Source organism: Heterodontus francisci, chromosome 16 (assembly GCF_036365525.1).
Source record: "Heterodontus francisci isolate sHetFra1 chromosome 16, sHetFra1.hap1, whole genome shotgun sequence".
Taxonomy (NCBI): Eukaryota; Metazoa; Chordata; class Chondrichthyes; order Heterodontiformes; family Heterodontidae; genus Heterodontus; species Heterodontus francisci.
In genome coordinates, this window is record NC_090386.1 from 18,828,881 (window position 1) to 18,854,231 (window position 25,351).

Consider the following 25,351-nt stretch of genomic DNA (forward strand, 5'->3'; position numbering starts at 1 on the left):
CTGTCTGAGGTGTGTGTGGATCTTGGACCTGTCTGAGGTGTGTTTGTATCTTGTATCTGTCTGAGGTTTGTTTGTATCTTGGAGCTGTCTGAGGTGTGTTTGTATCTTGGAGCTGTCTGAGGTGTGTTTGTATCTTGTGCCTTTCTGATGTGTGCATCTTGCACCTTACAGAGATGTGTGTGTTTCTGGTAGAGTTCTGATATGCGAGATTATCTGTACCCATCTGATGTGTCAGTGTAACTTGTATCTGTCTGAGATGTGAGTGTATCTTCTACCTGCATGAGGTGTGTGTTTATCATGTATCTCTGAGGTGTCGGTGTATCTTGTTCCTATCTGACATGTGTGTCTGTCTTGTGTCTGTCTAAGCTGTGTATCTCACTGTGGTTGTAGCATGCAAGGAGGCTATTGGGCCCATCGTGCCAGTGTTGGCTTTCTGATGGAGCAAATAACCTAGTGTTACTCCCCCACCTTCTCCCCGCAGTCCTGCTCATTCTTCCTTTTCAGATAATAATCCAATTCCTGCTTGAATGCCTCAATTGAACCTGCCTCCACCTCACTCTCAGGCAGTGTATTCCACATCCTAAACACTCACTTCATGAAAAAGCATTTCCTCCTGTTGACATTGCTTCTTTTGCCAATTACCTTAAATCTGTGCCATCTGGTTCTTGATCCTTTCACCAATCGGAACAGTTTCTACTTATCTACTCTGTCCAGACCCTTCATCATTTTGAATACTTCTCTCAAATTTTCTCCCAACCTTCTCTTCTCCAAGGAAAACCGTCCCAACTTCTCCAATCTATCCATGTAACTGATGTTCCTCATCCCTGGAACCATTCTTGTGAATTTTTTCTGCACCCTCTCTAAAGCCTTCACATCTTTTCTAAAGTGTGGTGCCTAAAACTGGACGCGATACTCCAGTTGAGGTCGAGCCAGTGTTATATACAAGTTTAGCAGAGTTAACGTTTCGGGTGAGTGACCCTTCATCGGAACTGACAAATATTAGAAAAGTCACAGGTTATAAGCAAGTGAGGTGGGGGTGGGGCAAGAGATAACAAAGGAGAAGGTGTAGATTGGACCAGGCCAGATAGCTGACCAAAAGGTCATGTAGCAAAGGCAAACAATATGTTAATGGTGTGTTGAAAGACAAAGCATTAGTACAGATTAGGTGTAAATACACTGAATATTGAACAGCAGCAAGTGCAAACCTGCAAAAAAACCTGAAAAAAAAAAACAGTGGGTAAGCAAACCAATAGGTGGCTGGTGAGATAAAATTTCGGAAAGATAAAGACATTGAAAAATTATCTTATTATTAATCAAAGCAACAACAAATGTGCATTTTTGTGAAGAAGCTTTAAATGAGAAGATTAATTTATTGCCTTCTTTCTCATCACTATGTTGGACACTGATTTAGTGAGATACCTGGCATTTTTTTGCTTGCACAAGTAGTCAATGTATGCCTGCACACTTGTAGTGATACAAAGTATTGCAGATCAATATCCATCTGTCAGGAGTGAACTTGATCACTCTCTCTGCCCTCTTCTCTCTCTCTGCCATCTCTCTCTCTGTTCCATCTCTCTCTCTGTTCCTCTCTCTCTCTGTGTTCACCCTTTCTTTCTCCCTTTCTTCTTTCTCCCTTTCTGTCCCCTCCCTCTCTCTCTCTCTGTCTCCTCCCTCACACCTCGCTCTCTGATAGTTGCAGGGAGCGCTCAGCACAGGAGTTTGTGGTTGGTCAGTTTTATTTTAATAAAGTCTCACTGCTAGTTTCACAGCTGACAGGTGCTGACATCGGACAGATTCAGGGTTTTAAAAGAAAGTCGGAATCTGCCAGAAAACCCCAAATCTGTCTGACTTTGGGAAACCACTATTCCCAATGTCAGCAGTTGTCAGCTGTGAAACTGAGAGTGCAATATTTTTAAAAAGCCAATCTGGAAGAAGAAGCCCATGGAACATTTCCCATCTCTGAAATACATTGCAAGCTGGATGGAAACCTTTGGCAGGCCAAATCCTTGCTCACGACCATATGTTGGACAATACTGTTCTATACTATCCTCTTCACAGTTCGCAATATTTCCAAGTTTCGTATCATTCACTAATTTTTAAATTGTGCCATGTAAGCCAAGGTCTAGGTCATTAATATATCAGGAAAATAAGGGTCCCAACACTGACCCCTGGGCAACTCCACTACAAACCTTCCTCCAGCCCGAAAAACATCCATTAACCACTACTCTCTGTTTCCTGTCACTGAGCCAATTTCATATTCATTCTGCCAATGTCCCTTTTATTCCATGGGCTTTAACTTTGCTGACAAGCCTGTTATGTGGCATTTTATCAAATGTCTTTTGGAAGTCCACGTACACCACATCAACCACATTGCCCTCATCAACCCTCTCTGTTACCTCATCAAAAAACACCAGCAAGTTTGTTAATCATGATTTGCCTGTAACAAATCCATGCTGGTTTTCTTTAATTAACATGCATTTGTCCAATTGACGATTAATTTTGTCCTGAATTATCATTTCTAGAAGCTTCCCCACCACCGAGGTTAAGCTGACTGGCCTATAGTTGCTAAGTTTATCCTTTTTTGAACAAGGGTGTAACATTTGCAATTCTCCAGTTCTCTGGCACCACCCCTGAATCTAAGGAAGATTGGAAAATTATGGCCAGTGCCTCCGCAATTTCCACTCTCACTTCCCTCAGTATCCTTGGATGCATCTTATCCGATCCTGGTGCCTTATCAACTTTAAGTACAGATAGCCTATCTAATACCTCCTCCTTATCAATTTTAAACCCTTCTAGTGTCTGAATTAACCTCCTCTTTCATCATGACCTGCACAGCATCTTCTTCCTCGGTAAAGACAGATGCAAAGTATTCATTGAATACCTCAGCCATGCCCCCTGCCTCCGTGCATAAGTCCCAGTTTTGATTCTTAATCAGTCCCACCCCTCCTTTTCCCACCCTTTTACTATTTATATGCCTGGAGAAGACTTTTGGATTCCCTTTTATGTTAGTTGCCAGTCTCTTTTCATACTCTATCTTTGCTTCTCTTATTTGCTTTTTCAATCCCTCTCTGAACCTTCTACATTCAGCCTGGTTCTCAGTTGTATTATCCACCTGACATCTGTCATAAGCACACTTTTTCTTCTTTATCTTGATCTCTATCTCTTTTGTCATCCAGAGAACTCTAGATTTGTTTGTCCTACCTTTCCCCTTTGAGGGAATATGCCTTGACTGTGTCTGAATTATCTCTTCTTTAAAGACAGTTCAGTTATAGTTTTGTCTGCCAACCTTTGATTCCAATTTATCTGGGTCCAATCCATTTTTACCCCATTGAAGTTGGCTTTCCCCCAGTAATTATTCTTACTCTGGATTGCTCCTTGTCCTTTTCCATAGCCAACCCAAACCTTATGATACAATGTCCCCTCAATGTTCTCCTACTGACACTTGATCCATTTGGCCCACCTCATTCCCAAGAACCAGGTCTAGCAGTGCCTGCTTTCTCATTGGACTGGAAACATACCGCTGTAGAAAATTCTCCTGAACACACTCTAGGAACTCTTGCCCCTCACTGCCCTTTACACTACTACTATCCCAGTCTGTATTCAGATAATTAAAGTCCCCCATTATAACCACTCTATAATTCTTTCATATCTCTATAATTTCCTTGCAAATTTGTTCCTCGACATCATTTCCACAAGTTGGTGGCCTATAGACTACACCGAGCAATGCAATTGCACCTTTTTTGTTCCTTAGCTCTAGCCAAATAGAGTCTGTCTTTGACCTCTCTGGGACATCCTTTCTCTCCAGCACTGTAATGTTCTCCTTAATCGATACCACCACCTAGAGTCATAGAGTTATACAGCGCAGAAACAGGCCCTTCGGCCCATCGTGTCCGTGCTGGCCATCAAGCACCTATCTATTCTAATCCCATTTTCCAGCACTTGGCCCATAGCCCTGTATGCTATGGCATTTCAAGTGCTCATCTAAATATTACTTAAATATTGTGAGGGTTCTGCCTCTACCACCCCTTCAGGCAGTGTGTTCCAGATTCCAACCACCCTCTGGGTGAATACATTTTCCTCAAATCCCCTCTAAACCTCCTGTCCCTTACCTTAAATCTATGCCCCCTGGTTATTGACACCTCTCCCTCTTCCTTTCCTATCTTTCCTGAACACCGTATATCCAGGAATATTTAATACCCAGTCCTGCCCTTCTTTGAGCTAGGTCTCCATTACAGCTACATCATATTTCCAGATGGCTATCTGTGCCTGCAAATCACCAACCTTATTTATCACACTCTGCGCATTCACGTACCTGTACAGTAACCCTAATTTAGACTTTATCACCTTCCCCCTTAGTCTGACTCCACCTAATAACTTACTATTCCCTACTATATTGCAATCTGTCTCTTCCAGTATTCTGTGTACTTTGGTGTCCCTCTCTAGTATTATCTCCTAACCCCTGCCAAGTTAGTTTAAACCCTCCCCAAAATCATCCTGCGAGGAAATTAGTCCTGGCTCTGTTTAGGTGCAACCCGTCCAGCCTGTGCAGGTCCCATCTCCCCCAGAGCTGGTCCCAATGTCCCAAGAATCTAAAGCTCTCCCCCTTGCACCATCTTTCCTGCCATGCATTCATCTGCTCTATCCTCCTATTTCTGTACTCACTTGAGCATGGTACTTGGTGTAATCCGGAAATTACTACTTTTGAGGTCCTGCTTATCAATGTCCTACCTAACTCCCTAAATTTTGACTGCAGGACCACATGCCTCTTTCCATCTATGTCATTGGTACCAATGTGGACCATGACTGCTGGCTGTTTACCCTCCCCCCTCAGAATGCTCTGCAGCTGTTCAGTGACATCTTTGACCCTGACACCAGGGAGGCAACACACCATCCTAGATTCACGTCTGCAGCCACAGAAACACCTGCCTCTTGTCCTGACTATCGAATATCCTATCAGTATTTCTCTTCCAGTCTTCTTCATGCCCCCCATACAACTGAGCCATGGCTCTGTCTGCACTCTCCAGATGAGTCATCACTTTCATTAGTATTCAGAACTGAATACTGGTTGGAGAGTGAGATGCACTTAAGGGACTCCGAGACTACCTGCCTGTTTCTTCTTGACCTCTTCCTCTCCCAGGTGCTCCCGATTCCTTCCAGTTCCACTCCAGCTGCTGAATCTCTCCTCAGGTAAGTCTTGTACCTGTCTGAGGTGTGAGTGTATCATGTACCTGTCTGAGGTGTTTTTTGTATCTTGTACCTGCCTTTGCTATGTGTATCCTGTATCTGTATAGATTCCTGGGGCATTGGGACCAGTTCTGGGGGAGGTGGGACCAGTACAAACTGGACGGGTTACACCTGGGCAGTACCGGGACTGATGTCCTAGGGGGAGTATTTGCTAGAGTGGTTGGGGATGGTTTAAACTAAAATGGCAGGGGGATGGGAACCTGTGCAAGGAGTCAGAGGAGGGGGAAATCAAAGACAAGAACAAAAGCAGTAAGGGGAATAAGAAAAGTGATCGGCAGAGAAATCAAGGGCCAGAATCAAACAGGGCCACAGTGAAAAATATTGGAGAGAGGACAAGTAATGTTAAAAAGACAAGTCTTAAGGTTTTGTGCCTTAACGCGCGGAACATTCGCAATAAAGCGCAAATAGATGTAAATGGGTATGATATAGTCAGGATTACGGAGACATAGCTGCAGGGTGACCAGGGATGGGAAATAAACATCCAGGGGTATTCAGTATTTAGGAAGGACAGACAAAAAGCAAAAGGCGATGAAGTCGCGTTGCTGGTTAAAGAGGAAATTAGTGCAATAGTAAGGAAAGATATTAGCTCTGACAATGTGGAATCTGTATGGGTAGAGCTGAGAAACACTAAGGGGCAAAAAACGTTAGTGGGGGTTGTATATATAGACCCCAAACTATAGTGGTGATGTTGGGAATGGCATTAAACAGGAAATTAGAGCTGCATGAACATCTGTAATTATGGGTGACTCGAATCTGCATATAGATTGGGCAAATCAAATTAGTCACAATACCTTAGAGGAGGAATTCTTGGAGTGTATATGGGATGGTTTTCTGGAACAATACGTTGAGGAACCAACTAAAGAACAGGCCATCCTAGACTGGGTACTGTATAATGAGAGAGGAATAATTGACAATCTAGTGGTGTGAGACCCCTTGGGGATGAGCGACCATACTATGATAGAATTCTTCATCAAGCTGGAGAGTGAAGTAGTGGATTCTGAGACAAGGGTTCTGAATCTTAATAAAGGAAACTACGAAGGTAAGAGGCGCGAGTTGGCCATGACTGATTGGGAAACGTTACTTAAAGGGACGACGGTTGATAGGCAATGGCAAACATTTAAAGAGCGCATGGATGAACTGCAACAATTGTTTATCTCTGTCTGGCGCAAAAGTAAAATGGGAAAGGTAGCCAAACCATGGCTTACAAGGGAAATTAGAGATAGTATTAGATTCAAGGAAGAGGCATATAAATTTGCCAGGAAAAACAACAGACCTGAGGATTGGGAGCAGTTTAGAATTCAGCAAAGGAGGACCAAAGGATTGATTAAGAAGGCAAAAATAGAGTACGAGAGCAAGCTTGCGGGGAACATAGAAACTGACTGTAAAAGTTTCTATAGGTATGTGAAGAGAAAAAGATTGGTGAAGACAAATGTAGGTCTCTTACAGTCAGAAATAGGGGAAGTTATTATGAGGAATAAAGAAATGGCCGACCAACTAAATGCATACTTTGGTTCTGTCTTCACAAAGGAGGACACAAATATCATACCAGAAATGTTGGGGAGCACAGGGCTTAGTGAGAGAGAGGAACTGAAAGAAATCAGTATTAGTAGGGAAATGGTGTTGGGGAAATTGATGGGATTGAAGGCCAATAAATCCCCAGGGCCTGATGGTATGCATCCCAGAGTACTGGCCCAAGAAATAGTGGATGCATTGGTGGTCATCTTCCAAGATTCTATAGATTCTAGAACAGTTCCTACAGATTGGAGGGTAGCTAATGTAACCCCACTATTTAAAAAGGGAGGTCGAGAGAAAGCAGGGAATTATAGACCAGTCAGCCTGACATCGGTAGTGGGGAAAATTCTAGAGTCCGTTATCAAAGATTTTATAGCAGAGCACTTAGAGAACAGTGGTAGAACAAGGGAAATCATGCTTGACAAATCTACTAGAATTCTTCGACGATGTAACTAGTAGAGCTGATGAAGGGGAGCCAGTGGATGTGGTTTATTTGGACTTTCAGAAGGCTTTCGACCAAGTCCCACATAAGAGATTAGCATGTAAAATTAAAGAGCATGGGATTGGTGTAGTGTACTGCGATGGATAGAAAATCGGTTGGCGGACAGGAAACAAAGAGTAGGAATAAACGGGTCTTTTTCTGAATGGCAGGCAGTGACTAGTGGGGTACCGCAGGGATCGGTGCTAGGACCCCAGCTATTCACAATATATATTAATGATTTAGATGAGGGAACTAAATGTAATATCTCCAAATTTGCAGATGACACAAAACTGGGTGGGAGGGTGAGTTGTGAGGAGGATTCAGAGAGGCTTCAGGGTGATTTGGACAAGTTGAGTGAGTGGGCTAATGCATGGCAGATGCAGTATAATGTGGATAAATGTGAGGTTATCCAGTTTGGTAGCAAATACAGGAAAGCAGATTATTATCTGAACAGCTATAAACTGAGAGAGGGGAATATACAGCGAGACCTGGGTGTTCTCGTACACCAGTCACTGAAGGTAAGCATGCAGGTGCAACAGGTGGTAAAAAAGGCAAATGGTATGTTGGCCTTCACAGCGAGAGTACAGATTCAGGGATCTCTTGCTGCAATTATACAGGGCCTTGGTGAGGCCACACCTGGAATATTGTGTGCAGTTTTGGTCTCCATTATCTGAGGAAGGATGTTCTTGCTATAGAGGGAGTGCAGCTAAGGTTTACCAGATTGATTCCTGGGATAGCAGGACTGACATATGAGGAGAGATTGAGTCGGTTAGGATTATATTTGCTGGAGTTCAGAAGAGTGAGGGGGATCTCATAGAAACATGTAAAATTCTAACAGGACTTGACAGGGTAGATGTAGGAAGGATGTTCCTGATGGTGGGGGAGCCCAGAACCAGGGGTCATAGTCTAAGGATACGGGATAAACCTTCAGGACTGAGATGAGGAGAAATTTCTTCACCCAGAGAGTGGTGAGCCTGTGGAATTCGCTACCACAGAAAGCAGTGAATGTTTTCAAAAAGGAGTTAGATATAGCTCTTGGGTCTAAAGGGATCAAAGGGTATGGGGCAAAAGCCGGAACAGGCTACTGAGTTGGATGATCAGCCATGATCATAATGAATGGTGGAGCAGACTCGAAGGTGCCGAATGGCCTACTCCTGCTCCTATTTTCTATGTTTCTATGTTGACATATCTGAGGTGTGCGCTTATCTTGCACCTGTCTGAAGTGTGTATCTTCTACCTGTGTGAGGTGCATATGTGTCGTATTCCCGGCTGAGGTGTGTATCATATAGGTGTCTGCGGTATGTGCATGTTTTCAACCTGTCTGAAGCGTGTCCCTTGTACCAGTTCCGGATCTCTGTGTATCTTCTACCTGTCTGAGGTACGGTTGTATCTTGCAACAGTCTAATGTGTTTCTTTTCCCTGTCTGAGGTGTGATTCTATCTTTCACTGTCCTAGGTTTGTTTGTGTCTTGTACCATTCGGAGATGTGTGTGTATCTTGTACCTGTCTGAGGTGTTTTTAGTGTTATCCTGCTGGGTTGGTTACTTGTGGATACTGAGTACTTGGGCTGAATTTTATGCCCCCCCAAAGAGCGGGCTGGTGGACTGGGGGGGGTGGTGCGTAAAATGGTGTAGGAGGCTTGGGGGGTCCTTCCCGACCCACTCCCGCCTCCGACAACACTTTACACAGGGCATTGGCATCAAAAAAGGCCTGCCCACCCCAGACCAATCAGGGCCCTTAGGTGGCAACTTAACGGCTACTTAACGGCCTTCGCCCGCCTCCACGGGGTTTTTACCCGTGGCCAGTAGGGTGGCGCAAGCCCGAGAGAAGCCGCCTGACAAAAGCAGGCAGCTCTCTGACGGCCGGGGTGGGGGGACCCTCATGATCGGGCACTCTGTGCCCGATGGAGGGCCAGCCCTGCTGCCCCAACCACCCCCAACACCCAACACGCTCCTGACCCCTAATTGACTACCCTTGCCTCGCTGGGGCCCGACCGATCAGCCCGGCGAGGCAACCAAAACTTACCTTTGTTCCGGGCTCCCTGACATCTTCTTCAAGCTGGGCTGTAGTCCCAGCAGTGGGCACCACACTTGGTGGCACTGCTGGGACAGAAAGCTGCCGGTCTGCTATTTGGCCAGCAGCACTATTAGGCGGGACTTCCTACCTCAAGCGGGTGGAAGTCCCGCCTCACACCACTTAAAGCCCGGGGACCCGCAAAATATTGGTCGGATCCCCAGGCGAGGCGGAAGCGGGTTCGCCACCAACTTTTCAGTCGGTGGCCGGCTCCCGTCTGCCCAGGGTTAAATCCCGGCCTTTGTCTCAGTTGTGTCTGTGTTTTGTGTTGTACCTTTCTGGGGAGAGGTACAATCATGGCCACATCCATTACTGCAGCATTTCTCATCCCCTGGGCAGTCACTGTCGTCTGTACAATATTCTGCACACACTCCAACCCCAGTGTATCTCTGAGGACAGATCCCAGGCTTATCTGTGGAAAGCAAACACATCACAATTAGGGCTGGATCAGATTCTGAAATGTAAAATTGACCTTCACTTTCCTGATCTGATGCCTCTTGTGTCCAAGGTCTCAGGAACTTGATTGAGCCATTCAGCCCCTCGAGCCTGTTCCAACATTCTGGGAGATCATGGCTGAGCTGTATTTTAATTCCTTCTATGGCTCTATATCGCTGCATACTCCTGGCATTCTATATTAATATCAGATTTAAAACTAAAAAATTGATTTTACATCAATTCTATTTTGTGGGAGAGAGTTCCACACTTCTACTATCAGTGTATAATGAAGTGTTCCCTAATTTCTTTCCTGAGTGCCCTGGCTCTAATTTTAATCTTGTGCTGGGTTTAATAGGATTGAGGTCTGTTCCTTGTCCATTAAAATGGTGTTTTTTATATGTTAAAGGTGCTATATAAATACAAGTTGTTGCAGTACACAGCTGTATCAGGGAGGTCATTGATGCTTTGTACAGGAGGTTCGTTGACTATGTACACTTCAGGACGGACTCTGAGACTCAGGCTGAGAGGGTTGTTGAATTTGGGGCCATTGCGGGATTCCCGCAGGTGTAAGGAGTCATCGACTGCTGGCATGGGGTCATCAAGGCTCCTATGGAACAACCAGCTTCACACCTAAACCGAAAAGGCTTTCACTTGCTCAATGCTCAGCTAGTTTGCAACCACAGAAAGTGCTTCCTGCAAGTGTGTGCCCGCTTCACAGGCAGCTGCCATGATGCCTTCATCCCGCGCCAGTCCCAGGTGCCACTGCTGTTCACTCCACCTGCTCACCTTCAGGGGTGGATTCTTGGGGATAAGGGCTGTCCCTTGCTGACATGGCTTCTAACATCAGTGAGGAACGCCAGTAATGATCCTGAAGAGCAATACAACGCCTTCAACAGCTCCACATGAGCAACCATCAAACAGGCCATCAGCATGCTTAAGATGCACTTCCACTGCCTCGATAGATCAGGTGGAGCCCTACAGTACAGACCAGACAGGGTTAGGCCCATCATTGTTGTCTGTTGCTTTCTGCACAACATCACAGTCCAGAGGGGGAGGTCTTGCATGGTGCTGAAGTACGGGAGTAGAACACATCCTCTGACAATGAGGATACAGAGGACAACCAAGCACCAATGTATGGGAGAGTAGAGAGCAGTGCTGGAGGGCCAACATGGCGAGCAGCGAGCAAGGGAGGCAAGGCAACGCCTGATTCTTCAGCATTTCCACAATCTCTGAAGTGCAACATATGCTCCTCACACCACACATCATCAACACACATCTCAGCTGCAGTCTCTGCCTCTGTAATATCTTTCTCTCCAGCATGACTGGCAGCAGCTGACTGAGCCATTGCCCATGTGACTACATCCAGGCAGAGTCACATCATGCATATTGTCATGGCAATGATGTTATTCCTTACATTGGCAGTACTGTCAGGCTTATGATGTAATGGAAAGACACATAATCGATGCATGGTGGCATGTGTTATTCAGACACTAAAGACTAAAGTTGTCAGAAAAGCACATTTAATGAAAGTACAAATGACATAGCCATCTCACCTGTGAATGCCCATATTTGTTAGGGTGTCTTTATTATATGTTTACGGGTACTCCTGCATGGTGTGACCTCTGTGCTGGAAGCTGGACTGGAGGCAGGCTGCTGATCAGGACACCCCTTGGCCCTGGGATGACGTCAATGATCGTCCTCTGAGCGCCTAAGGCCTGGAGGGCCCCGGCTGCCCAAGGGCCTCCTGCACCAGTGCAGGGCTGTCCTCAGGCATTGCGGCTGCTGGAACTGGACTCACTGGAGACCCCAGATGTGGAGCACAGCCTCTCTTCCTCCCTCTGAAGGCTCGTTGGAACCTCATTGCTCTCCGGTGAAGGACCAGGGGTGGGAAAAATCTTCATGCGCCTGGTCCTTCTCTTGCCCAGCCACAGCTGATTTGAAGTCATGACCAAGGCAATGGTTTGCAAGTTATGAAGCATCTGTGGAATGTAGCTCTCTCAATGGATGAAGACGGCACTCATGGCATGGATGGATGCCTCCATCATCCACTCAAGGCTGCACATGGCTCCTGGTACCTCCACCAGATGTTGTCTTACCTCTCCCTGCAACTCCAGCATGCCCTCTGCTGCTGACACCAGTGGCTCATCATCAGCATGGGCCTGGTCACCCACAGTCCTCCAACTGTCAGTGGCGTTGCCTTTCTCAGCCTCAGCCAGGCTGCTTGGCTATGTGTGTGTTGCTCTCACCAGCTTGTGACCCCAAATCTAACAGCGATTGGATACCCACCAAGGTGAGTGTATCTGCACTGGTGGGAGGTGCAGGAGTGTCATTGGATGGTGCATCCTCCAAGCGTGTCTCTTTCTCAGAAGTGCTCGTCGTTTCCAGGGTCTCCAAGGCCACCTTGGAGCATTACCCTGCAAGATACAATGAAAAACAGACATTTAGGTGTTAGGGTACACATGTCGCAATGATGACAGCATAGCGTCTGCATATGAAATGTAATTAGGAATCATTCTGTGTTTGGCAATAATTACTCTCTTCAACCGAGACCCCAAGCTCCACGTCCGATATGGCACAGGCTCCTTGGCTCTCAGCTAACTCCAATGCCTCCTCTTCAGTTTGCGACAGCGGCCTCAGGTCCTGGATGCCTCCCTACTGTTGTGGGCCTTGGAAGAGCAAAGATCCAGATATTGAACATTCCCAAACGTTAACATCACAGTTGTACCAACATGCGTTTTTCAATAACAGCTGGTTGATATAGAGACTTACCCTGTCATGTGTGTGACATGCTCTATGGGTGACTTGATGCGTATATGCAGCCAATCATCTGCCATCAACCTGCTATAACCTCCCTGTCTTTGAAATAGCAGTGCCACCCATGTGGCATAGCATGCAGTGCCAACCAGATCACACCCAGCACTTTGGAATGTGCCACTTACCTTTTCCGAATGCATGAGGTAATTGACCCTCTTCCAACACTGGACCCAGTTTCGTCGAGTGACCCCACGGCTACTAACCTCCTGTGTGATCTCTGTCCAGGCTTCCTTGGTCAGGTGGGAGGACCTCTTCGTGTCATTGCTGGAGGAACAGGATCTGCCATCATTCCCTTGCAGCCTGGAGGAGAATCGGCAGGGAAGCACCACTGACCCATGGGGCCACCCTTGCTCGGACCTCTGACATTGCCACAGGGATGCCCAGGGATGCTGCTTGCAGACTGCTAGGATTTGTAACCCACTCCTGGCCTTTCTGCTCCAGCACACTTCCCGACAATGCAGACAGAGCTTGAATGCAGGGTTGTCTGCCTTTTAAAGATGGCTCAGGGATCTGGTGACGCCGTTTGTGCCGTTGCCAAGGCCGCCTCTGCCAAGTGATTGGGAGGGGCAGCCACCACGCATATGCTAAGTGGCCACCGGACGCAAGATCGCGGTGGTGCAGCAGCGCCGGGCCCATGCTTGGTGGCCGCCATTTTCTTCACAGACATGAAACATTAACTCTCTCCACAGAAGCTGCCAGACCTGCTGAATATTTCCAGCACTTTCTGTTTTTATTTCAGATTATATCAATACAGGGCAAGAACTCTACTTGCCAAAAAAGACAGCCATGGACAACTAAAGAGGTAAAAGACAACATTAAATTAAAAGAATAAGCATACACAAATGCAAGAAATAGCACAGATCCTGGCAAATATGAAATATACAAAGATTAGCAAAGGGTGGCAAAGCAAATATTAAGAGCGACAAAAAGTGAGTATGAAAAGAAACGTGCCAAGGAATATCAATATCGACACAACGTTTTTTTTACAATTTCATCAGCAAAAAGAGGGTGGTCAGAAGCAAGGTGGGTCCCTTGAAAACTGATAACGATGATCTTGTCAATAAAAATAAGGAAATGGCGAACATGCTGAATCAGTATTTACAGTAGAGGAAGAGATCAGCATGCTAAATATCCCAATGAGACTATTATCGATTTAGGGACAGACACTCCCCAAAATTAACAATAATGGAAAAATAAAGGCACTAAAGAGTGACAAGTCCGCAGGACCAGACGGTTTCCATCCCAGAGTTTTATAGGAAGTGCATGAGAACATTGCAGATGCCCTAACTATAATCTTCAAAAGTTCTCATGATTTAGTAACTGTTCCTTTAGATTGGAAAACTGTGCATGTCATTCTGCTATTTAAGAAAGATGAGCGAGAAGCCAGGGAATTACAGACCATTCATCCTAACATCTGCTGTCAGGAAATTGCTAGAGTATATAATGAAGGATAGAGTGAATGAACATGTTGAACATTTTCAGCTGATCAGGGCGTGTCAGCACAGATTTGTAAAGGGTACGTCATGCCTTAAGAATCTAACTGAACTTTTTGAAGAGGTGACTAAAGTAGCAGATAGGGGAATGCGTTGCTATGTTCCCCAGGCATGTTGTGACATGTGGTCCTCAGGTGTGTCCCAAATGTGTTCAAAGTTTTGGTCCCAGGTGTGACCCCGGGTGTATTTTGTGATATGACCCTAGGTGTGACTCCGTGTGTTCTAAGATATGGTTCTCAGTTGTGTCCCCAGGTGTATTCTTAGTTTAGTTTAGTTTAGTTTAGAGATTCAGCACTGAAACAGGTCCTTCGGCCCACCGAGTCTGTGCCGACCATCAACCACCCATTTATACTAATCCTACACTAATTCCATATTCCTACCACATCCCCACATGTCCCTATATTTCCCTACCACCTACCTATACTAGGGGCAATTTATAATGGCCAATTAACCTATCAACCTGCAAGTCTTTTGGCATTCTGAGTTATAATTCTCAGGTGTGGTCAGAGATTCCCAGGTGTGTTCTGAGATGTTGTCCCAGGTGTGTCTAGAAATGTTCCCAGGTATGTCTAGAGATGTTCCCAGGTGTTGTCTCAGGTGTGTCCCAGATGTTTCTAGAGATGTTCCCAGGTGTGTCTCCAGGTGTGTCTAGAGCTGTTGTCCCAGGTGTGTCTGGAGACGTTCCCAGGAGTGTCCCCAGGTGTGTCTAGAGATGTTGTCCCAGGTGTGTTCCAGGTGTATCTAGAGATGTTCCCAGGTGTGTTCCCAGGTGTCCAGAGATGTTGTCCCAGGTTTGGCTTGTGATGTGTTTCCCAGGGGTATTTGCTCAGTAATCAGGACAGTCACTAGGGGATAATAGTGAATGATACTTACTGAATGCTGGGGGCACGCAGACTGCCCCACAGTCAAACACACAGCACTTGTCCGTGCCAGGACAGTCCTCATCACATGTGCATCCCCGCTTTGTCACTGCGACCACCAGTCTCCGGGGACACTTTCCAAACTTAATCACTGCAAAACATTAGAAGTAGCTCTGTAATTTCCCACACTCACATAGTATTACAGAATGTTATAATTTAACAGTATTTGTGAGAGATTTAATTTGAGCAGCGACATCAAGAAAGCACAGGGACCATTAGAAAACAATCATCAGTAGAACACAAACTGAGTTTAAGAAAAGTTAATTCTAAGACATTGAACAGTGCACTGTAAGATAAAGAACTATAGAAAGACTTGCATTTATGTAGCACCTTTCATGACTTGAAGACATTCCGAAAGGCTTTACAGCCAATGAGTATTTTTGAATTTTTAATGTTGTCATGTAGGAAACACAGCAGTTAAATTTATGCACTGCATATTCCATAAATTGCAATGTGATATTGACCAGATAATCTGTTTTAGTGTTGTTAGTTGAGGGATACGTATTGTCCAGGACACCAAAGATAATTCTCCTGCCCTTCTTTAAATAATGTCATGCAATCTTCAACATCCACCTGACAGAGCAGTCGAGGCTTTGGTTTGACATCTGATCTGAAAGACAGCAACTGTGACAGTGCTGCACTCCCTGAGTACTGCACTGGAGTGTCAACTTGCATTTTGTGCTCAAGTCTCTGAATGAAACTTGAGCCCACAACCTTCTGACTGTACACCTGGGTCCCGATATTTACAGTGAGGGAATGTGACACAGTTTTGTCGTTGGGAAACCCAGAAGAACAGGCTTTCTTCAGGTCCTGCCGAATTTAATGTCAGCACCTGATTGCCAGTGTTTGTCTCCACTTCCTGGCCACTTCAGTCAGATTGAGAGGCTGGCTGCCTATCGGGTAGGTTGGCCTTCAGCACCAGGCTGCAGCTGAGGGCTGGATAAGAGGGAGTAATCAGGGGACATTCGGGGAGGAGTGACTGGAGGAGATCACGGGGCATTAGGGGGGGTTCCGATGGCTGGGTAGGTTAACAGGTTATCTTGGTGGACAGAGAGAAAAGCACACACACATGCTCCTCCTGACCTACAAGCAGTGCTGGAAAAGCACTCACCTCTTCCACACAACAGTCCTCACCTCACTTTACTCTTGAGTTTCCAACGGCCTGGGAAACCCAACTAGCCAGAATTAATGTTAGTAAAGAGAAAAAAAATCTGAGGCACAAAGCCTCATTAAAATAATTAAATGAGGGAACCCGCCTCCCAGGAGTGAGTTCATCACTTGCCCCTCATTCCACCTCCGTTAAGCCCAGAAGTGGGCAGGTTCAAGGTAGGATGAGGGGTGGGTTTAGGATTTTTAGCATTTTCATTTCCCACCGGTTCAAAAGAGGTTAGACTTCCCCCACTGGACTCTGTGTTCAGTGGCTGAAATTTTTTTTATCTTGCTCCTGGCTCTGCATAGTGGAACGTGGGGCCATGTTTGTCTTCAATATCCCTTTGCTCCCTGCACCCACAACTCTTCTTCTGCTACTTTGCAAACTCTGGGAGGTCAGGGGACAACAGCACAATATGGGGAAGAGGTCAGGGGCCAACCACATGACAAGGCATGACACAACACAACGGCATAACACAACACAACGGCATGACACAGGGGAAACAGGTCAGAGGGAAACTTCGGGTTTGACCATATCAAGCCTCTGGTACAGGCAGATCAGGGTAGGAGGATGGTCCTATTGTCAGTGTGGAGGATGAAGCCAGTGGGCTAAAGGTATCCTGCCCAACTCTGTAAGCAGCAACAGCCTTGTGCAGCAGGGGGAACACCCTCACCAGAAAGGGTGTGGTGGGGAACAGGCTGGTTACTCTTTATGCTGGGTTATCCCTCACCTTATCCCTCACAAGCTACACTTGTTCCCACAGATTTCCACACCATCCATACATCACTTTTCTCACCTGCCTCACACAGCACTTCTTCCCCCAGTAGTGGTGGAATTAAAATCCAACTAATTACTCAAAATCTGGAATTAGATTAAGCTGGTCTCAGTTTCATGGCATTATAACTATCATTGTCGATTGTCCTAAAAAAATCATCTGGTCCACTGATATCCTTTCGGGAAGGAAATCTGCCATCCTTACCTGGTCTGCCCTACATGTTACACAGCAATGTGGTTGATTCTTAATTGCCCTCTGAAATGGCCTAGCAAGCCACTCAGTTCAAGGGTAATTAGGGATGAGCAACAAATGCTGCCCTTACCAGTGATGCCCACATCCCATGAAAGAATTTAAAAAAGCATGTTGGTCTCCCACCTTGCACCCTCCGCACACTTCTGCTCATCCCAAACTCTGCTTCTGCCTATCCATCATCCCTGTGCTCGCTGGATTACATTGGCTCCTGATCTCTGTCACAAAATGAATTTTCTCATCCTTGTTTTCAAATTCCTCATCTCCATGCCCCTCCATATCTTTGTCATGTTCTCCAGCCCTATAATCCTCTGAGATCTATGCACTCTTTCAATGTTCCCACTACCTTCGAACTATCACCAGCAGTTTGGACTTCAATTGTCGAGGTGGCATGGCTGGAATTCCCTGCCTAGACCACTATGCCCTGCTCTCCTCCTTTAAGACCCTCTTTGACCAAGCTTTTAATCACCTGTCCCAATATCTCCTGCAAAAGGTCGCTGTCTGTATAATACTATGCATCTTTCTAATTATGGGCACTGTATCAACACAAGATAGTGTTGTCACTGACTCAGACATCGTAACCAAGTAGGCAGTCGGTCACCACAGATAGTCATTGAGAAAAAGGGGAAGTATCATAGTGACACCGACACTCTCCAATAGCTACTGATATCACCAACAATACTGCGAGATTCCATTGCAGACAGATTGTACATTGTATGTACAAGGCTGAATGGGCCCTTTCTGTACTTGCTGGAAAAGTTATTCTGTTTTCTAATTGCAGCCATTTCCTGCACACGTCAATCTGAAAGGAATAGATGTTTCTCAGACCCACAGCTGACACCCTCCCACAATCCTAATGAAGGGGTAGTTTGTGTTGAGTCTGAGCATTCCTATAATTAGGCCTCAGTTTACTTGAAGCCAAAGTAAAAGGTGATCATTACCAAGTTACAGGAGCACCATCTAGCTCTATGAGAATGTGTAGCAGAGATGGTGAACAGGCAATCATCACCGAGTGTCAGTTGAGGTAGATCTGGTAATTGTCGCACTGCTAAGGAAGTAGACTGTGCAGATTTCATGACTTTAGGATTTTATTTCACCTTTGGGAAGGACACTGCAAGGTGTTTAAAACATATTACATCTCAAATGCGATCCATCATTGGAGTAACAGGTCTGTCAAAAGGGAGTTCAATGGAAAGACCCAAGACAAGACTTTGTTGTATTCAAACTGAGTCTGTAATCACCAGAATAACCTTCTCCAGATGGAGGAGTCTTTATAAGAGCTTCATCTAACTGGACCAGCCATGTAAATACTGCGGCTACAAGAGCAGGTCAGAATTCTGCAGTGAGTAACCTATCTCCCCAATGCCTGTCCACCAAGACACAAGTCAGGAGTGTGATAGAATACTCTCCACTTGCCTGGATTGGTGCAGCTCCAATAACACTCAGGAAGCTTCACCCCATCCAGCACAAAGCAGCCTGCTTGATTGGCACCCCATCCACAAACATTCACTCCCTCCACCACCGACGCACAGTGTCAGTGTACCATCTACAAGATGCAGTGCAGTAACTCACCACGCCTCCTTCAACAGCACCTTCCAAATCAGCAAATTCTACCACCTAGAAGGGCAAGAACAGCAGATGCATGGGAACACCACCACCTGCAAGTTCCCTGCAAGTCACACACCATCCTGACTTGGAACTATATCGCCATTCCTTCACTGTCGCTGGGTCAAAATCCTGGAACTCCCTTCCTAACAGCACTGTGGGTGTACCTACCCCACATGGACTGCAGAGGTTCAAGAAGGCAGATCACCACCACCTTCTCAAGGGCAATTAAGATTGGGCAGTAAATGCTGGCCAGCGATGCGCACATTCCATGAAGGAATAAAAAAGTGAATGGGTGGGAAAGAGAGGAGTGATGGTGCTGTGTAGTTGGAGATGAGAGATGGGAAGAATGGCAGGTTCATCCTGTTCAAGGGAAGAAAGAATAGCACAGAGAGTGACAGCTCCTTCTGGCAGGGAAGGAGGGATGTGAGAGGAGCAAAAGAACAGGAGGAGGCCATTCACCCCCTCAAGCCTGTTCCACTACTCAATTAGGTCATGGCTGCTCTGTATCTTAAATCTATCGAACTGCCTTAGTTCCATAACCTTTATTGCCCTTACCCTATCCATCTGCAATTAGATATTTTCAATTGACCTCCAGTCTCAATAGCTTTTTTAGGGGACAGAGTTCCAGATTTTCACTACCCTTTGTGTGAAGAATTACTTCCTGACATCACCCTTGAACGGCCTGGCTTTAACTTTAAGGTTCTGCCCTCTTGCTCTGGACTCTCACACCAGAGGAAATAGTTTCTGTCTATCTATCTTATCAAATCCTTTAATCATCTTAAACACTTCGATTAGATCACCCCTTTATCTTCAAAGAATACAAGCCTAGTCTATGCCACCTGCCCTCATAATTTAACCCTTTAATTCCCAGTATCATTCTGATGAATCTGCAAGGTTCCCCCTCCAAGGTCAATATACCCTTCCTGAGGTACAATGCCCTGAACTGGATACAGTTACTCCAGATGGGGTCTAACTGGAGCTCTATGCAGGGGGAACAAAACTGCCACTCTTTTGCATTCCAGACCCTGAGATAAAGACCAACATTCCATTGGCCTTCTAAATTATTTTTTGTACCTGTCCATTAATCTTTAGTGATCTCTGTACCTGGACCCCTAAATCTCTCTGCTCGTCTACAGTTCCTCACTTCTCACCATTTGGAAAATACTCTGGTCTTTCTTTCTTAGGTCCAAACTGGATGATCTCACACAGTCTCACATTGAACTCCATCTGCCACAGTTTTCTCACTAACTCAGTCTATCACTTTGTAACTTTCTGATCTCATCTAAACTACTTACTGTGTTACCGAAATTAGTGTCATCAGCAAACATGGATATACAGATCTCTAACCCTTCATTGATAAATGTTGTTAAAATCTCTGCCCTCCCCTCCCGGCTCCAGTACAGATCGCTGGGGAACTTCATTAGTCACATACCCATTATCCCTACTGTGACAGACCCTTCCTGTGGGACTGGGGGTGGGGGGGGGGGTGTGGATGAGAGAGTGACAGACCCTTCCTGTGGGACTGGAGGGATGAGAGAGTGACAGAACCTTCCTGTGGGACTGGGGGGATGAGAGAGTGACAGAACCTTCCTGTGGGACTGGGGGGATGAGAGAGTGACAGAACCTTCCTGATGGCAACAGAATGGACTGCAGCAGGGTTGCCTGGATACAATGACCTTTTTCTTTGAGGTGACAGGTAGCAGGAACCTCTGAGCACCAGCAACTGATCAGGAGCGAGCTGCTCTTGCAGTGAATATGATCATGCACAACTGATCTGCACAGTGTAAATACACTGCCAAAATGGCATTCCAGATATTGATTTAAAAAATAGAAAAGTAACATTCAGAGGGTGCTGCATTGTCCATCTATTGCTGCTCTGCTGCAGTCCATCCATATAGTGTTGCACAGCAGCAGTTCATCCATGTAATTGATGCTTTGCATAAGTGTCTCCAAAACTTCCTGCACTGCTGTAGACTATCCATGTATTATATGTACAGCCTCTTCACATATAACAGTACAGTTGCTGCATTCTGGCCAGACATTGACACACTGCTACCCACGGACCATATATGGTTCTACTGCTGCAGATGATCCATATATTACAACACTGTGGAAGTCTGCTCTGGTGTTGCTGCAATGTTGCACACTGTTCATTCATTGATGCAATGTTGTCATAGTTGTGTCTTCTGGCTTGCTGGAAAACAAGCTGCTGGTTGTTGTTTTCTCTCTGGAGTCTTTCGCTCTAGGTCTTTTTTTTTAGGTAAAGCTGTGTTACTTCTCACCTTATGTATAGATGCTTTGGTCTATACATACAGTAACACACTGGTACAGTTGGTTTATATATTAATATACTGCTACAGTCTGTCCATATATTAGCACATTGCTACAGTCTGTCTATATAATCACTGCAATGCTGCAGTCTGTCAGTATACTACTGCACAGTTACAGCCTCTCCATATATCACTGCACTGCTACAGCCTCTCTACATGTTACTGCACAGATACAGTCTGTCCGTATATCATTGTACTGCTACAGTCTCTCCATATATTACTGCACAGCTACAGTTTCTCGATATGTATTAGAGCATGCTGCAGTCTGTCCATATATCATTATCCTTAGATCTAGTATTATGTAATGAGAAAGGTAGGGTAGGTGGTGGCGTAGTGGTATTATCACTGGACTAGTAACCCAGAGACCCAGGGTATTCCTCTGGGGACATGGGTTCGAATCCCACCACAGCAGAAGGTGGAATTTCAATTTAATTAATACATCTGGAATCAAAAGCTAGTCTAATGATGGCCATGAAACCATTGTTGATTGTTGTAAAAACCCATCTGGTTCACTAATGTCCTTTGGGGAAGGAAATCTGCTGTCCTTACCTGGTCTGGCCTACATGTGACTCCAGACCCACAGCAATGTGGTTAACTCTTACATGCCCTCTGAAATGGTCTAGCAAGCCACTCAGTTGTACCTAACCGCTACAAAGTCTATAAAAAGGAATGAAACTGGACGGACCACCCAGCATCGACCTAGGCACCGGAAACGACAATGGCAAACCCAGCCCTGTCGACCCTGCAAAGTCCTCCTTACTAACATCTGGGGGCTTGTGCCAAAGTTGGGAGAGCTGTCCCACAGGCTAGTCAAGCAACAGCCTGACATAGTCATACTCACGGAATCATACCTTACAGACAATGTCCCAGACACTGCCATCACCATCCCTGGGTACGTCCTGTCCCACCAGCAGGACAGACCCACCAGAGGTGGCGGCACAGTGGTATACAGTAGGGAGGGAGTTGCCCTGGGAGTCCTCAACATTGACTCCGGAACCCATGAAGTCTCATGGCATCAGGTCAAACATGGGCAAGGTAACCTCCTACTGATTACCACCTACCGCCCTCCCTCAGCTGATGACTCAGTACTCCTCCATGTTGAACACCATTTGGAGGAAGCACTGAGGGTGGCAAGGGCACAAAATTTACTCTGGGTGGGGGACTTCAATGTCCAACACCAAGAGTGGCTCGGTAGCACCACTACTGACCGAGCTGGCCGAGTCCTAAAGGACATAGTTGCTAGACTGGGTCTGCGGCAGGGGGTGAGGGAACCAACACGAGGGAAGAACTACTCGACCTCGTCCTCACCAATCTGCCTGCCGCAGATGCATCTGTCCATGACTGTATTGATAGGAGTGACCACCGCACAGTCCTTGTGGAGACGAAGTCCCGCCTTCACATTGAGGATACCGTCCATCGTGTTGTGTGGCACTATCGCCGTGCTAAATGGGATAGATTTCAAACAGATCTAGCAATGCAAAACTGGGCATCCATGAGGCGCTGTGGGCCATCAGCAGCAGCAGAATTGTACTCAACCACAATCTGTAACCTCATGGCCCAGCAAATCCCCCACTCTACCATTACCATCAAGCCAGGAGACCAACCCTGGTTCAATGAAGAGTGCAGGAGGGCATGCCAGGAGCAGCACCAGGCATACCTCAAAATGAGGTGTCAACCCGGTGAAGCTACAACCCAGGACTACTTGCATGCAAAACTGCATAAGCAGCATGCGATAGACAGAGCTAAGCGATCCCATAACCAACGGATCAGATCTAAGCTCTTCAGTCCTGCCACATCCAGCTGAGAATGGTGGTGGACAATTAAACAAATAACTGGAGGAAAAGACTCCACAAATATCCCCATCTTCAATGATGGGGGAGCCCAGCACATCAGTGCGAAAGATAAGGCAGAAGCATTTCGAACAATCTTCAGCCAGAAGTGCCGAGTTGATGATCCATCTCGGCCTCCTCCTGAAGTCCTCAGCATCACAGATGCCAAACTTCAGCCAATTCGATTCACTCCACGTGATATCAAGAAACGACTGAAGGCACTGGATACTGCAAAAGCTATGGGCCCTGACAATATTCCAGCAATAGTCCAGATCTGTGCTCCAGAACTTGCCGCGCCTGTAGTCAAGCTGTTCCAGGACAGCTACAACACTGGCATCTTCCCTGCAATGTGGAAAATTGCCCAGGTATGTCCTGTACACAAAAAGCAGGACAAATCCAACCTGGCCAACGACCGCCCCATCAGCCTACTCTCAATCATCAGTAAAGTGATGGAAGGTGTCATCAACAGTGCCATCAAGCAGCACTTGCTTAGCAATAACCTGCTCAGTGACGCTCAGTTTGGGTTCCGCCAGGGCCACTCAGCTCCTGACCTCATTACAGCCTTGGTTCAAACATGGACAAAAGAGCTGAACTCAAGAGGTGAGGTGAGAGTGACTGCCCTTGACATCAAGGCAGCATTTGACCAAGTATGGCATCAAGGAGCCCTAGCAAAACTGAGGTCAATGGGAATCAGGGGGAAAACCCTCCACTGGCTGGAGTCATGCCTAGCACAAAGGAAGATGGTTGTGGTTGTTGGAGGTCAATCATCTGAGCTCCAGGACATCACTGCAGGAGTTCCTCAGGGTAGTGTCCTAGGCCCAACCATCTTCAGCTGCTTCATCAATGACCTTCCTTCAATCATAAGGTCAGAAGTGGGGATGTTCGCTGATGATTGCATGATGTTCAGCACCATTCGTGACTCCTCAGATACTGAAGCAGTCCGTGTAGAAATACAGCAAGACCTGGACAATTTCCAGGCTTGGGCTGATAAGTGGCAAGTAACATTCGTGCCACACAAGTGCCAGGCAATGACCATTTCCAACAAGAGAGAATCTAACCATCTCCCCTTGACATTCAACGGCATTACCATCGCTGAATCCACCACTATCAACATCCTGGGGGTTACCATTGACCAGAAACTGAACTGGAGTAGCCATATAAATACCATGGCTACAAGAGCAGGTCAGAGGCTTGGAATCCTGCAGCGAGTAACTCACCTCCTGACTCCCCAAGGCCTGTCCACCATCTACAAGGCACAAGTCAGGAGTGTGATGGAATACTCTCCACTTGCCTGGATGGGTGCAGCTCCAACAACACTCAAGAAACACGACACCATCCAGGACAAAGCAGCCCACTTGATTGGCACCCCATCTGCAAACATTCACTCCCTCCACCACCGACGCACAGTGGCAGCAGTGTGTACCATCTACAAGATGCACGGCAGCAACTCCTTAGACAGCACCTTCCAAACCTGCGACCTCTACCAACTAGAAGGACAAGGGCAGCACATACATGGGAACGCCACCACCTGTAAGTTCCCCTCCAAGTCACACACCATCCTGAGTTGGAAGTATATCGCCGGTCCTTCACTTTCGCTTGGTCAAAATCCTGGAACTCCCTTCCTAACAGCACTGTGGGTATACCTACCCCACATGGACATGGACTTTTCCAGCAGTTCAAGAAGGCAGCTCACCACCACCTTCTCAAGGGAAATTAGGGATGGGCAATAAATGCTGGCCTGGCCAGCAATGCCCACATCCCGTGAATGAATAAAAAAAAAAGGGCTACTTAATAACGTCGTAAAAGAACCTTTATGGATGAGTGACCATAATATGATAGAATTTTACATTATGTTTGAAAGTGAGGTTGTTCAATCTGAAGCCAGGGTGTTAAATTTGAGCAGAAGATATGATGATAGTATGAAGGGTAAATTGGCTGAGGTGGATTGGGAAAATATATTAAAAGGTATGACAGTACATAGGCAATGGATAGTCTTTAAAGAAATATTACATAGTTTATAGCAACTATACATTCCTTTAAGGCACAAAAACCCAAAACGAAAAGTCAGTCAACCATGGCTAACAAAGGAAGTTGAGGATTATATAAGGTTAAAAGAAAAGGCATATAAAGTTGCCAGAAATAGTTGTAAACCTGAGGATTGGGAGGGTTTTGGAATACAGCAAAGGAGGACCAAGAAACTGATAAAGAAAGGGAGAATCGAATATGAATGTAAACTAGCAAAAAACATAAAAGTGGACTGTAAAAGCTTCTATAGATGTGTAAAATGGAAACATTTGGCTAAGACAAATGTGGGTCCATTACAGGCAGAGTCAGGGGAATTTAGAATGGGAAAGAAAGAAATGTCAGAGAAAGAGGTAGCTATGGAGATAGTGAATGCACTGGTGATCATCTTCCAAAATTCTATAGGTTCTGCAACAG

At 46.0% G+C, this 25,351-nt stretch overlaps 1 protein-coding gene across 1 annotated transcript in view; it reads right to left on the reverse strand.

Moving 5' to 3' along the window:
* Window positions 1–25,351, reverse strand: part of wfdc2 (WAP four-disulfide core domain 2) — a 269,502-nt gene that overhangs the window by 18,622 nt on the left and 225,529 nt on the right. Inside the window, exons 23-24 of the mRNA XM_068048456.1 lie at window positions 14,925–15,062; window positions 9,584–9,721 (exon numbers count right to left, since the gene is read on the reverse strand). Of these exons, the coding sequence (XP_067904557.1) occupies window positions 9,584–9,721; window positions 14,925–15,062 (276 nt within the window). The remainder of the gene's footprint in view (window positions 1–9,583; window positions 9,722–14,924; window positions 15,063–25,351) is intronic.